The sequence below is a fragment of the Populus trichocarpa genome, chromosome 4, assembly GCF_000002775.5.
Source record: "Populus trichocarpa isolate Nisqually-1 chromosome 4, P.trichocarpa_v4.1, whole genome shotgun sequence".
In the NCBI taxonomy this organism is placed as follows: Eukaryota; Viridiplantae; Streptophyta; class Magnoliopsida; order Malpighiales; family Salicaceae; genus Populus; species Populus trichocarpa.
The window spans coordinates 1,187,892-1,200,859 of NC_037288.2; the positions used below are offsets into that span (position 1 = coordinate 1,187,892).

Sequence of the window (12,968 nt, forward strand, 5' to 3'; positions counted from 1 at the left end):
ATCTATAACATAGTACTTTAACTCGTATTAACCTATGACCTTAAAGAGAATGAAGTTATGAAGGATTTGATAATGCATATATGCTATCACTAGACTACGTAGAATGCCTATCAGACTTGTTTATGAATTAGTAGGACATAGATTAGTCCAAGAAGAAGCTTGATCATACCAAAAAAACCATATAGATAGAAACTCATAAATTTTTGAATCGTTTTCAAATTTGGTCAAAAGATTTTGTATGTCTATTTCTATATAGGATAAACTTATATGTTATAATCAACCGAGTTCAAAAGGATCTTCAAATTAGGTTCAAAAAATACTCTTTCATTCAATTTTGTTATTTTCCTTTTATTTATTAGATTTCTAGTTTAATTTTGGATTTTATATTGTTTTCTATTTGATTTAGGATTATGATTTTTTAATTTTATAAAGATAAGTTATTTTTCAATTTTAAAAGTTATAAATCTTTTGAAATTCAAACTATATTAGAGAGAAATATTCATTAATAAAACACAAATAAAAACTCTAGTTATTTAGACCCCTTTTAGCAAAATTCTATCTTGTTCTTGATTCTTTTTATCAAGTTCAGCTATGTTATTTTCTCTGAACACACTTATGTGTTGGTTTTCTTTAAGTTCAAATTAATGGTTCGAACTACACATTTGGGATTAAGAAAACACCAACAAATGTTTTTATACCACAACAATCAACAAAAATGAAGGAACTCAACTAATGGTTTTCAAATATGAGGGACTAAGATATAACAAAGTTCAAATCCAAGGACTATAGAACAATTTATCAGCATTTATTCGATATATAAGCTCAAATTAGTAGCGCAAAAGAGGAGGAGAATGGACTCTGATACTTCAAGATTAAGCTCTAAAGTCTCTCACCATGACGAGACTGTAAGCAATGAGCTTGAAGAAATACTAACAAATAATCAATCACCATACTCTAAGAGACTCCGTTTAGCTTCCTGGGTTGAACTGAAATTGCTTTTCCAGCTTGCAGCTCCGGCTGTGATAGTTTACTTGCTCAATAATGTGATTTCCATGTCTACTCAGATCTTTTGTGGGCATCTTGGAAACCTTGAGCTTGCTGCTGTCTCTCTTGGCAACACTGGCATCCAAGTTTTTGCTTATGGCCTTCTGGTACGTAACACCTTCTCTCGCTCTTATATATGTCTCTTTTCCCTTCTAAATTTGTGTGTACTAGAGGAAGGATTTGGAAGTATCAGCTTATATGAAGTAGAAAATTATCCTCTAGTTTTGTTAAAGCAGGTTTGGTTTTGTTTTGTCTTGCAGCTTGGAATGGGAAGTGCAGTGGAAACCCTATGTGGCCAAGCATATGGAGCGAATAGATATGAAATTCTAGGCATATACCTCCAAAGATCAACTATTCTCCTCATGCTAACAGCTCTCCCTCTAATGGTGATCTACATATTTTCCAAACCTATCTTGATCTTACTAGGTGAACCAGTCAACATAGCATCAGCAGCTGCGGTTTTTGTCCGTGGACTCATCCCTCAAATTTTTGCTTATGCTGCAAACTTCCCCATTCAAAAATTCTTGCAATCCCAAAGCATAATTGCACCTAGTGCATACATATCAGTAGGTGCACTTGTGGTGCATCTTTTTCTAACCTGGCTTGCAGTCTTCAAATGGGACTGGGGCTTGTTAGGTGCAAGCCTTGTGTTGAGTCTGTCTTGGTGGATCATAGTGGTGGCTCAATTTGCATACATTGCAATGGGTAAGACGTGTAGAAACACATGGAAAGGTTTTAGTTTGCAGGCCTTTAATGGTCTTTGGAGGTTCTTTAAATTGTCTGCTGCCTCAGCAGTAATGTTGTGTTTAGAGACTTGGTACTTTCAGATTTTAGTCTTGATTGCTGGATTGCTTAAAAATGCTGAGGTTGCGTTGGATTCTCTCTCAGTTTGGTAAGCCATGAGATAGACTTGATGCTTTCAGATTTTCTTTGTCTCTTGCTAGGTACTTCAAGAAAAGAAAGAAAAAGCTTGGTGACTGACTGAAATGTTAACACTATTTATTCATCTCTATATGCAGCACGACAATATCAGGATGGGTGTTCATGATTTCAGTTGGATTTAACACTGCTGCAAGGCCAGTTAAAATTTTCTATCTTGGCTTTTGTTATATCAAAATTGTGCTCCAGCATGTTTCTATCCAAATTTATGCAAATAAAACTTAAAAGAAGAGAATATTACCTCACTAATTATTATACCAATTTAATTACACATCTAACTCAACCTTGGGTTTATATAGGGTTTAGAGCTCTGAAGTATAGATTAAAACTAGATTTAATAACTATGATTATTTTTAAATAATTTATAGTCTCAAATCAATTCCTGCCCCATATTATAATTAAATTTTGAGCAGATTGCAAATCATATCAATTATCATTATAATAAATCTTTATCTGAATTTTCAAAATATGAGAAGTCCTAATTTTATTATTTTTTAAATATGATTCATGATACATATTATTTTTTAAATTAAGTACCCTTCTCATCATATTATTGATATTGTGTTTATGTATCTGATTTAATCCATAATATTTTCATTAACAACATCAACATGGATAGTTGCACAATAAAAGATGGTCATAAGCACCTAACATAATATGAAACTAAATGAATTACATTAGTTTTAAATCCTAATTAAGAAGAATTTTTTATATATATATATTATGGCATAGAACACAAAATTGACAACATTTACTTGATTTCAAACAGTGTGAGAGTGAGCAATGAGCTAGGAGCAGGGCATCCAAAATCAGCATCATTTTCAGTCGTTGTGGTGACTTTATGTTCATTTATAATTTCAGTAATTGCAGCCATTATTGTGATGATTTTTCGAGACTCCATGAGCTATATCTTCACTGAAGGTGAAGTTGTTGCTAAAGCTGCCTCTGATCTCTCTCCATTCCTCGCTGCCACTCTCATACTAAATGGCATTCAGCCTGTTCTGTCCGGTAACAATCTTTAACAAAAAAAAATGTTCTTTTCCTTAACAATCTTCACTGAAGGTGAAGCTGGTATTGCCGTTTACCTTTCTCTGTAATTTAGTAAGCATGAAAGTGTTGATAGTTGTCATCAAGCAAGCGATGAGAGAGAAGCAAGAAACGTTTGTATTCATAAAATATATATTAGCATGCAAAGCTAGCTTCAAGGCACAGGGCCAAGAACAATAGCTGAGAAAAGTTTCCAGCTTGAAGCATAGAGTTAATACATGCATAAAATTCAAACAACTGAGCTAATGTCAAAACATGGTGAAGCCAAATTGGCAGCTAGTTGTACACACCCGGAAGCTCAAGGTCAAATTAGTATATACAAATTAAAGCAAGGCAGATCATATAGAGTAAAGAAACATGATGGTTGCCATAATGGTGCTCACAACTCAATAGAAAAATGTTCTTCTGTTCAGAGATAGAACTTCATATCATCTGCATTACAGTGCTGATCACTCCTTATCCTCTGCACTGTAATGGTTGCCATAACTGTAGATAAATTTGTTTATGTTGAAGGGGTGGCTGTTGGATGTGGATGGCAAGCATTTGTTGCATATGTGAATGTAGGGTGCTACTACCTTCTTGGTATTCCACTAGGGGTGCTTCTTGGTTTTAAATTTGACCTTGGTGCCAAGGTAATATTATTGCCTTACTTACTTTTAATTACCTTTATTTTATTTTATGATAATAAAAGCAAAACTTTTAATTGCCATAAAGGTTTGCTTACAAACCATATGAATCCTTCAAATCTTGAATTGCAGAATTTTGAGAACAAGATGTCTGAAACTGAAGTAGTGGAGTTATATTTGTCAATTTAAAGGTATCTATAATATATATAACTATTTACTGTATTTTCTGCAGGGAATATGGTCAGGCATGCTGGGAGGCACACTTTTGCAAACTATGATTTTGTTATGGGTTACTTTGAGAACAGATTGGAATAAAGAGGTAAAATTTTTAATATTTTGTTATGATTTTATATATTTTAATCTTCCAAATACCCTATAATTTTATTTATTTATTATTTTAAGCTAGTTAGTTCCCTTTCAAAGGATTTGGCCATTCATCTCCACTTTCTCACATGATGCGATTAATTATATTTTTATCATAATCTTTTCATTTCATCCTTATTTTTTCGGAAAAAGAAATAAAATAGCAGATAAAGCAGAAATTACTAGTGTCAAAATTTTCAGGTGGAGAATGCGAAGAACCGGTTGAATACATGGGATGACAAAAGGCAGCCACCTCTGCAGGAGTAAAGTGTTCGGCTGGAATGTTTGGAATCAGTAAAGAAGGATCTGCCCTCTGTATCCAATCTTTGGGATTGAAAGATGAGATGAAACAGGTAATGATGACAAATTAACAGTGGAAGGCTACTTTAATTAGTGGAAGGCTACTACGTTATTGTAATATACTTTTAGCTTTTTAGGTAATTATATTTATTGAATAAAACATTTAACTTCAGCTCGTCATGATTAAAAAAATAAGGTTAATGATAAGAAATAGTTTGTAAGGAAAACCTCCTATCAAGGGTATTTTTTTCCATTAATAAATATGTTAGGAATATTTTTTCTTATTGATATATATCAGGAATATTCGTCATCAACATTAATATATATATAACATCCTAATTTTTAACACATGTTGTGTTCAAATAATATATTTATATGAAACATTAGGATCAATCTTTTTTTTTATTTATAATTCATCTATATAAGTGGTTAAACAAAATCTTACGGTATTAAAGATCTTACCAGAATTTCAACTGAATTTTCTCTATACTTACCCCATATCGACACCTAAATTATCGACATCTTTAGTCACAACCCAAACAACACAACAATCATGGTCCAACCATTCTGGACCTTACCCCATATCAACACAACTCAAGATTGACATACAATAAATTTTCTTCCATAAAATATGAATAATAAAGCTTAAAAATCAAAGGACAAGCATATAAAATATGTAACAAGAAAAGTAAATGCATGGTACTACATCTAAAGAGTTTACAAAACGATTAATTTACAGAATAAAGTTAAGGATTCTACTAATTATACATAAGAAGTGTGTAAGTACAAAATATACTTAATACAATAAAATCTGGAATAGGTGGTGTACTGCGAAATCATCATGGACATCTTCTCGGTATGTTCTCTGTTCCAGTTGGTATTTTAGACTCTAATATTGCTGAGTTAAGGGCTATTGTCAAAGCCATTGAACTTTCAGCATCTAATTGTCTCTTCCACCATCAACACCTCATCATAGAATCTGACTCTGTCAATGCTATTAGCTGGATGAATAAGCCTCACAACCGTCCCTGGAAGCATCATAATCTGTTCTCCTCTGTTAATAGGCTGAAAGCATATTTTGGTTCAATCACCTTCTCCCATATCTTTCGTGAAAGTAATTGCATGGCAGATTGCATGGCTAAACAAGGAGTGCAGAGATCAAGTGATTTTGTTGCCTGACTTTGACTACACTTTTTTTCTATGGCCTTGCTCTTGTGTCTTTTCCCACTATGTCTTTGAGTTATTTTCGTTTTTGTTTTGTAGAGGATTGTTTAGCTTTGACCTCATTCGGATGGCTATTCTAAGGTTTTCTTTGCTTTTGTTTTTCTTATACTGCGCTTTATCCTATTTATGGCTTTTTGCCATAGTAAGATATTGTGTAGTTTCTGTACTACTCCCGCCAGGCTTTGGCGTTTAAATAATATACACATCTTTCAAAAAAAAAATACTTAATACAATAAAATATAACCCTAATATATCAACTATGTCTTGCGGTGTGTGATGATCCTATAAATGACAACAATAAAATAATAAATAATTTAATAATAAAATTCACAAGTGCTCACTAGTATTTAAATAAATTTTGATAATTCTCAACACACTAATTATCATTTTCCTTAATATAACATATTTTCCCTTCCAATCTAAAATTTTAGTTGTTTTACAATCATAACCTCATTCTCACCTCCCAAAAGTCGTATTCAATATTCACACTTCATCTTATTTGTTTTATTTTAACAATACAAACGATATATTATTGACTTTTATTTAACCATGAAAGCAACAAATAGTAGCTTCCACTCAAAGATGAAAACTACAGACATTAGATTTTATCCAGTTATAAAAACAATATAACAATGACTCTCATTCATTAATAGAAACAAGCAACATATCATTGGCTTCTATTCATTAATGAAATTACAAATATTGACTTTCATCAAACGATGAAAACAACATATCATTGGTTTCCATTCAATGATGGAAGCTACAACCATTGGCTTCCATCCAACGATGAAAGCAACATAACAATAACTTTTTTTTTTCAAGAAAACAACAGACATTAGCTTCATTCAATATGAAAGCAATTTAATTATTGGCTTCCCTTCAATAATGGAAGCAACAAACTTTGACTTCTATTCAATAATGAAAGCAACATAATCATTGATTTTTCATAAACCCTTTTCCAATATACTTTTGTCACCTCTACCAAGGTTTATCAAGTGTAAGAAATCATAAGAATGATATATAAAATTAAAAAGACTAAGGTGCAAAAAGATGGTTGCTGTCGAAACCACCAAAATTAATTCTAATTTTTCTCTCTTTTTAAGGAATTGATTTTTATAGCACAATAGTGAAAGCCAGGTCAAACCCAAGAAAAATTATTCTAATTCTTCTTACAAGAAACTATAATAAAGATTAAGGATTAATAAGAAAACTAAAGAAAAATAAAATTCTGAAAACAAAACGTAAAATATAATTCAGTGTTTATATGTTCGGTTCAAAGAGATTGTTCATTCAACAAATTATATTGATCATCAAAGTAAAATAAGTATTCTTTTAATTCAAGAAAATATTTAAATTTCTTTAAGCAAGAAATATTGAAAAATATTAAATTAATTAGAAAAAGACCCTAATTAATTCCTAATGTCAATCAAATTCAAGATTGAAAAACAATTTTTATATTTGGTGATGAAAGCTTTAAGAGCGAAAAATGATCAAGTATTCCATGCTATTATTAAAAAGCTTAACGATTTTTTACTTTTCTTATTATTTTAACTTGAAAGTTAAATCAACCAAATTCATTTATTTTGCTTCCTTCTTGATCCAAATCAACAATTACAGATTGAAAAAATAATAAAAAGAAAAGCATGTTTATCGCAAAAACCATTCAAAAAGCTTGAATGAAAACAATAGATCCCGTACCAAATTCAGATAAAACAAGTACTTGAATGTCCAGAAATAAAATTGAAAATATCTCTTCTCACAATCTAAAAAAATAATGGACAAATTTAAAATCATTAGCTGTGAATTTTAGATTTTTCAGGTGGAGAAAGCTTGCCCAGTCGATTGGATTCTTGGAATGACACTAAAGAAACACTCTTGAAGGAGTAAAAAGGACATTGGTTTAGGTTTAGTGGATATTTTGTTTGCCTTTAAGGAGACACTTTTACTGAATAAATCTCAAGAAGCAAGAGGTTTCCTTTTTCATTTCTTGTAGTTTCTCATATCCTTTTTCCCTTGAATATTCAAGAGCATTGAATTTGGTACTAATTTTTTAAAATCATTTTAGTTTTATAAAAGATTTAGCTATTATTTTAAAATTGATCTATGATTCAATTGATTTTGGGTTTTGATCAATATAAATTAAAATAAAATAAAAAATTTAAAAAATTCAGCTGATTCAATCAATTTGACCTAACTTAGTCATCAACTTATTAACTTTTTTAAAATTTTGTTTTTATTAAAATAACAATGTTTTAATTTATTTTTAAAAAAAAGAAGAATTGGGTTAAGCTCTTCGACATGTGATTCAGTTCTTATTTTGGATGAATCTCGGATCTAGTTTTAAAAGTATTGTAATGTTTCTTAGTATCCTTAAACCGTAACTTCTGCACTTCCAATTTTAATTGCCAAGCCTTGTAATAGAAATCTCAAACTGTGATGATGGAGGCGTCCCGTAGAGATTCAAAACCCTTGAAACGTGGTTATAAGAGCACCTCAAAATTAAGTTCTAAAAAATTTGTTCAAATATCAGTTTTCCCTATTAATGATACGTGTGATAATTACCTCCCAATGATCCGTAACAAAGTATGGGTCAACTAACTAGATATTTTTTTATTTAATATTGTTCAATTTTTACTATATTTTTAAATGAGATTATAGTTTTTTTTTTTAATATTAACAAGAGTTCTTTTTGTGTGCAATTCATAGTAGTCATTTTTTTTATATTTCATTTGGTTATTTTATTATAATCATCTATTTTTGTTATCATATAATTAAATAGAAATATTTTTAAAAATAAAATTATTAAACTCAATCAGATTTATGACCTGAAACATAAGTTTAATAGGTTAACTCAAGTTAATTTGTTAATCCAAGATGTTGTCACCCCAATTTAAAAAGAAATATGAAGTCTTTAAATTTTATTTTTAAATCAAATTGAGTTTTTATTAGTCGGTCAACCTACTTTTAAATCGAAAATCTTTATCTATATTTATCTCTCAACTTACTATTTAATTTTTAATTGGTGTTAAAATCTCTTTTTACACTTATTTGGTCGTGTAATTCTCAAGTTTTGTGTCTATGGTTAAAAAAAATTTAATTAACTCCTTGAAAAAAACGGTTGTGATACCATGATATTTTAAAAAAAATAGCTAGAAGAAATAAGACCAATCCCAGAACAATGAGATCAATGAATATCATGTTTATATGTGTTTAATTAGGTTTAAAAAGAAGAAGAAGAAGAAGACGACGACGACGACTAAGACTTTGGGAGCAAATGGATATTACCATCATGTTATTATGTCTTTACTATTTTGAACAACACAAAGGGTTGGATCTTACACCATATATAGTAAGTTTGATCAAGATAATATCATTTTAGGTTCAAAAAAATTCTAAATATACAAGTCTAGGTATGATGTGGTCTTCCTAGACCCAGAAAGAAACGATTCTTTGAGAACATCCAAGGTAGGATTTAGAGGGGTGAGGAAGGGCCCTGCTGTTTTTCTAACTTTATTGACTGTTTCGGAGTTGGCCTGAGAATTATATTGAAGCCCTGAAGAACAGCTTTCTTTAGTGGTTAACCGCATTTGTTTCTTCCATTTCTAGTCTTTGCTTGAATCCTTTTGCTTACTAATTTAACAAAAACTTACCTCATACTAGTTGTCCAAAATACTATTTTTGAAAAATTAGCCTGTTCTTTTCTTGATATAAACCCACAAACAACCAGCCCCTTCTAGCAGATTACAGAAAAGATGAAGCCCGTTACAAGTTTCTTCCTGTTTTCTGCAACTCTAAGCCTCACCTTCTTCTTCCACCCATCAGTGGCCAAAGGACGCACCAACCTAATCCAAGAAGTATGTACAAAAACTCATAACAAGGTTAATTGTGTTGCCAGCCTTGAATCTAACCCTGATAGCAAACAAGCCAATCTACAGCAACTTGGCATAATTGCATTAAACCTTGCATCAACGAAGGCAACAAACACATCCTTGTACATCAAGACAACATTGCTTAGTAACAAAACTCTGGGCCCTGTCAATGAGCAAGCCCTAGAAGATTGTTCAGATCAATACTTGGATGCCATCCAGCAACTTGATGACTCATTGGCTGCTTTGTTAGCCAATGCTACTAATGATGTGCGTGCTTGGGTGAGAGCAGCAGTTGCTGATGTTGAATCATGCGAGAATGGGTTCAAGAAACAGGTTCCTGGCCAACAAATGTTGCTGTCTTCGAGAAACGCAGTTTTTCGCCAATTGTGCAACAATGTCTTGGTCATCAACAAACTCTTAAGCCAAACAAGTGCTGGAAGTAATTAAGAGCAGTCGTAAATTTTTCCCAGCCAATCCACAAGGAATTTTCTTTTTCTCATTAAAAGGCCTTCCTTGGTAATAAATAATTTTAAACATTATTTGGCAAAACTATGGTGTGCTTTCTCTCCATTACCATTGAAGTTCTGCGGAAAACTATTGTGAAGGTGAATTTTTTTAATCATATATGAGAGGAGTGTTTTTTTTATATTTTTTACATATGAATAGAAGAAAAATTACTTTATTTTTACAATAGGAAAATTCAGTAATTCACCAAGAATACCTATCATAAAAAAAAAAGTAAACCATTTTTTAAAATGTGTATAAGAGATGGTATAGATTTATTTATGTATGAATCTCTTTAAATTACTACAACTAGTGCTTCATAACTTAGATTGATTATAACTCGGTGACTCAAGGATTCAGAGCTTGATCTAAACCAAATTTCATTTCAAATTATTTTTTGAAATTAACTTAGTTAAACTTGGATAAACTAGAAAGTTAACCTCTAACCCATTTAACCATATTAAATCTGATTTAAACTTGATAAAATTAAAATTAAAAAATATTTTGAAATTAAAATAATATAGTTTTAGAAGAAAAAAAATTATACACTTGGTTGATCAAGTAACACATGGGTCAACTCAACAACCCAAAGACCGGGCTCTAAACTAAATCAAATCTGTACCAAATCTAACAATTATAATCTCGATTACATGATTTATTAAATTGACAAGAACCGCTTATCCTATTTTTTCAGAAAAAAGGTCATGTGTGACCAAGGATTTAAGATTAACAAGCTATTCGGGGATAGAACTTGAACTTATTATGATCTCTTCGTATCTTAAAGCAATATTTGTTTACCACTTGTGGTGAATTTTAATTTTTTTTTTTTTTTTTTTTTTTTATGAATCACTTGTGGTGATCCTATGGAATAATTCACTGACAAACCATGAGGAGTATTCCTCAAGTCTCTCACCATGATTATATATCCTCCAACCCATTCTCAAATCATATTCTCCATTTTTCAACTCAAGTAACCAAATCAACATCACGATCTCCACAAAAATGGACAAAATGGAGTCTCGAGGTGAAGTCCATGAACCCCTTTTACGCTCAATCCCAGAACCCGAACCAATTTCTCACTATCACCAATTTCCAGGCTTGAAAATGTCGACACCAACTTAGGCTACTTCAAGCGCCTCGGTTGGCATCCTGGATTGAACTTAAGATCCTTCTCCGATATTAGCTGCACCTGCTGTTTTGGTTTACTTGATCAACAACCCATGTCCTTGTCCACCAGAATCTTCGCTGGCCACCTCGGCCATCTTGAGCTTGCTGCTGCCTCTCTTGGCAATGTGGTGTCCAATTCTTAGCCTATGGCCTCATGGTAATTTCGCAAAGCCAATTTGATCTTACTTGATGAACCAACAACCGTAGCGTCAGCAGCGCAGCTGTCTTTGTATATGGTCTCATACCCAAATTTTGCTTACGCTGTGAATTTTCCTATACAAAAATTCCTTCAAGCACAAAGTGCTGTGACCTCATGTGCCATGATATCAGCAACTGCACTTGTCTTTCCCCTAGTGTTAACCGGGCTTGCATCACTGCCTGTCATGGTGGATTATAGTGGCTGCTCAATTTGTGTTTATAGTGATGAGTAGGCGGTGCAAGAGCACATGGACTGGCTTTACCTGCCAAGCTTTTACTGGGCTGTGGATTTTCTGAAATTATCTTCTGCGTCAGCTGTAATGCTTTGCTTGGAGACCTGATAATTGATTCCGACAAATTATATATATATAAGAAAACACAAACATGTTTAATTATAGCTAGAAGCAGGAATGAAAAAGTAAAATAATTTTTTTATAATTTTGAAGTGAATTTATATGAAATATATCTCTGCCTTTTTTGTATGAGATACCAAACAAAGCCAAATGCGACGCAACACAGTCATCACCACAGTTAATTTTGTTGTGTGTAAAAGAAAATGGTCAAATGACTTATATATATTATATTGTACAATATGTCAATAATGGGGTTATTCTTCATGGTGTCAGTGGGTTTCAATGAAGCTGCAAGGTTACTCCTTTTACTTTAACTCTCTAATTTCCATAATTATTTCTAATATTTTGTTATTAAATGAGTTACTCAAGTTAATTAATATCGTTTTAATATTAAAAAAAAAAAACAACAATAACTTTTGAAAAAAAATATCAAAACAAGTTTTGATTGGATCAGAAATTGGCAAGTAAAGCTAACAAATTTATTTTCCACCTAATTTATTTTAAAGAGGTCAGGTATTATGTATCTATTGACTCAGGCCGAGCAAGGCTTAATAAGCAAGATGATTTGTATTGGAAAAAGAAGCGGAGATTGTACTTTCTTAGAAAACATCACCACTACGCAAGTCCTGCATCAACACCATTGTCATCAGCCCAAAAACAAACAAAACGTTGATGCTCTCCTGAACCTGCTCTGTGTAATAATAGTTTTCTGCGTTGATGATACAACGTAGGATTGACAGATGTGGCGGGATATCATCAAGCATTCATAGCAACAAGTAATTATCGATAGAAAGAGGATACATGCCATGCCCATTAACACAATGGTAACCAAAATATAAGTCTATGGTGTGGCCAACTGGCCATAGCATCTTGTGATATGTCTGTCAATTGATTGCTACAGTAAACAAAAATCAAGTGCAACTGGTGTTCTTTAGTTGACTAGTTGATATGAATCCAGCAACTTTGACAAGCATGTGCATGGCATGAATGCTGGAAATAATTTTTCTCAATGATGAAGTTCCTGATTGTATAGATGTTCCAATTTCAGGTGGAGAAGGCAAAGTCATCTGGACAAATGGGAAGATAATTGATTTTCTGAAACTTAACATCGATGCTGTTCAGTTTCATCTCATCCCATCTGCTCGCCAAACACAGATGCAACTCTAGCTATACATGCCTAGCATCATCATCCTAGTTCAAAAAAAAACTAAATTCATTGGTTCTACTAGAGGAAACATTATTGCAGACTTAGTGCAGGAATCAGTTTATCAAGATTGTTGTGAATAAAGATTTTAATATTTTTTTTCTCCTATTTCTCTCTCCACCTTATAGTT

The 12,968-nt window shown here is 32.0% G+C and overlaps 2 protein-coding genes across 2 annotated transcripts; both read left to right on the forward strand.

The window, feature by feature from the left end:
* The first annotated feature begins 826 nt into the window (after positions 1 to 826).
* Positions 827 to 4,499, forward strand: LOC18097398 (protein DETOXIFICATION 40). Its single transcript, XM_006383871.3, has 7 exons — positions 827 to 1,151; positions 1,305 to 1,936; positions 2,064 to 2,120; positions 2,753 to 2,991; positions 3,544 to 3,662; positions 3,889 to 3,975; positions 4,221 to 4,499. The coding sequence occupies exons 1-7, from the start codon at positions 852 to 854 to the stop codon at positions 4,284 to 4,286; spliced, it is 1,500 nt and encodes a 499-aa protein (XP_006383933.3). The 5' UTR covers positions 827 to 851; the 3' UTR covers positions 4,287 to 4,499.
* Positions 4,500 to 9,239: 4,740 nt separating this feature from the next.
* Positions 9,240 to 9,961, forward strand: LOC7458532 (pectinesterase inhibitor). The gene has a single exon (XM_002304878.3). It carries the CDS (start codon positions 9,296 to 9,298, stop codon positions 9,857 to 9,859), a length of 564 nt encoding a protein of 187 aa, XP_002304914.3. The 5' UTR covers positions 9,240 to 9,295; the 3' UTR covers positions 9,860 to 9,961.
* Positions 9,962 to 12,968: the final 3,007 nt, after the last annotated feature.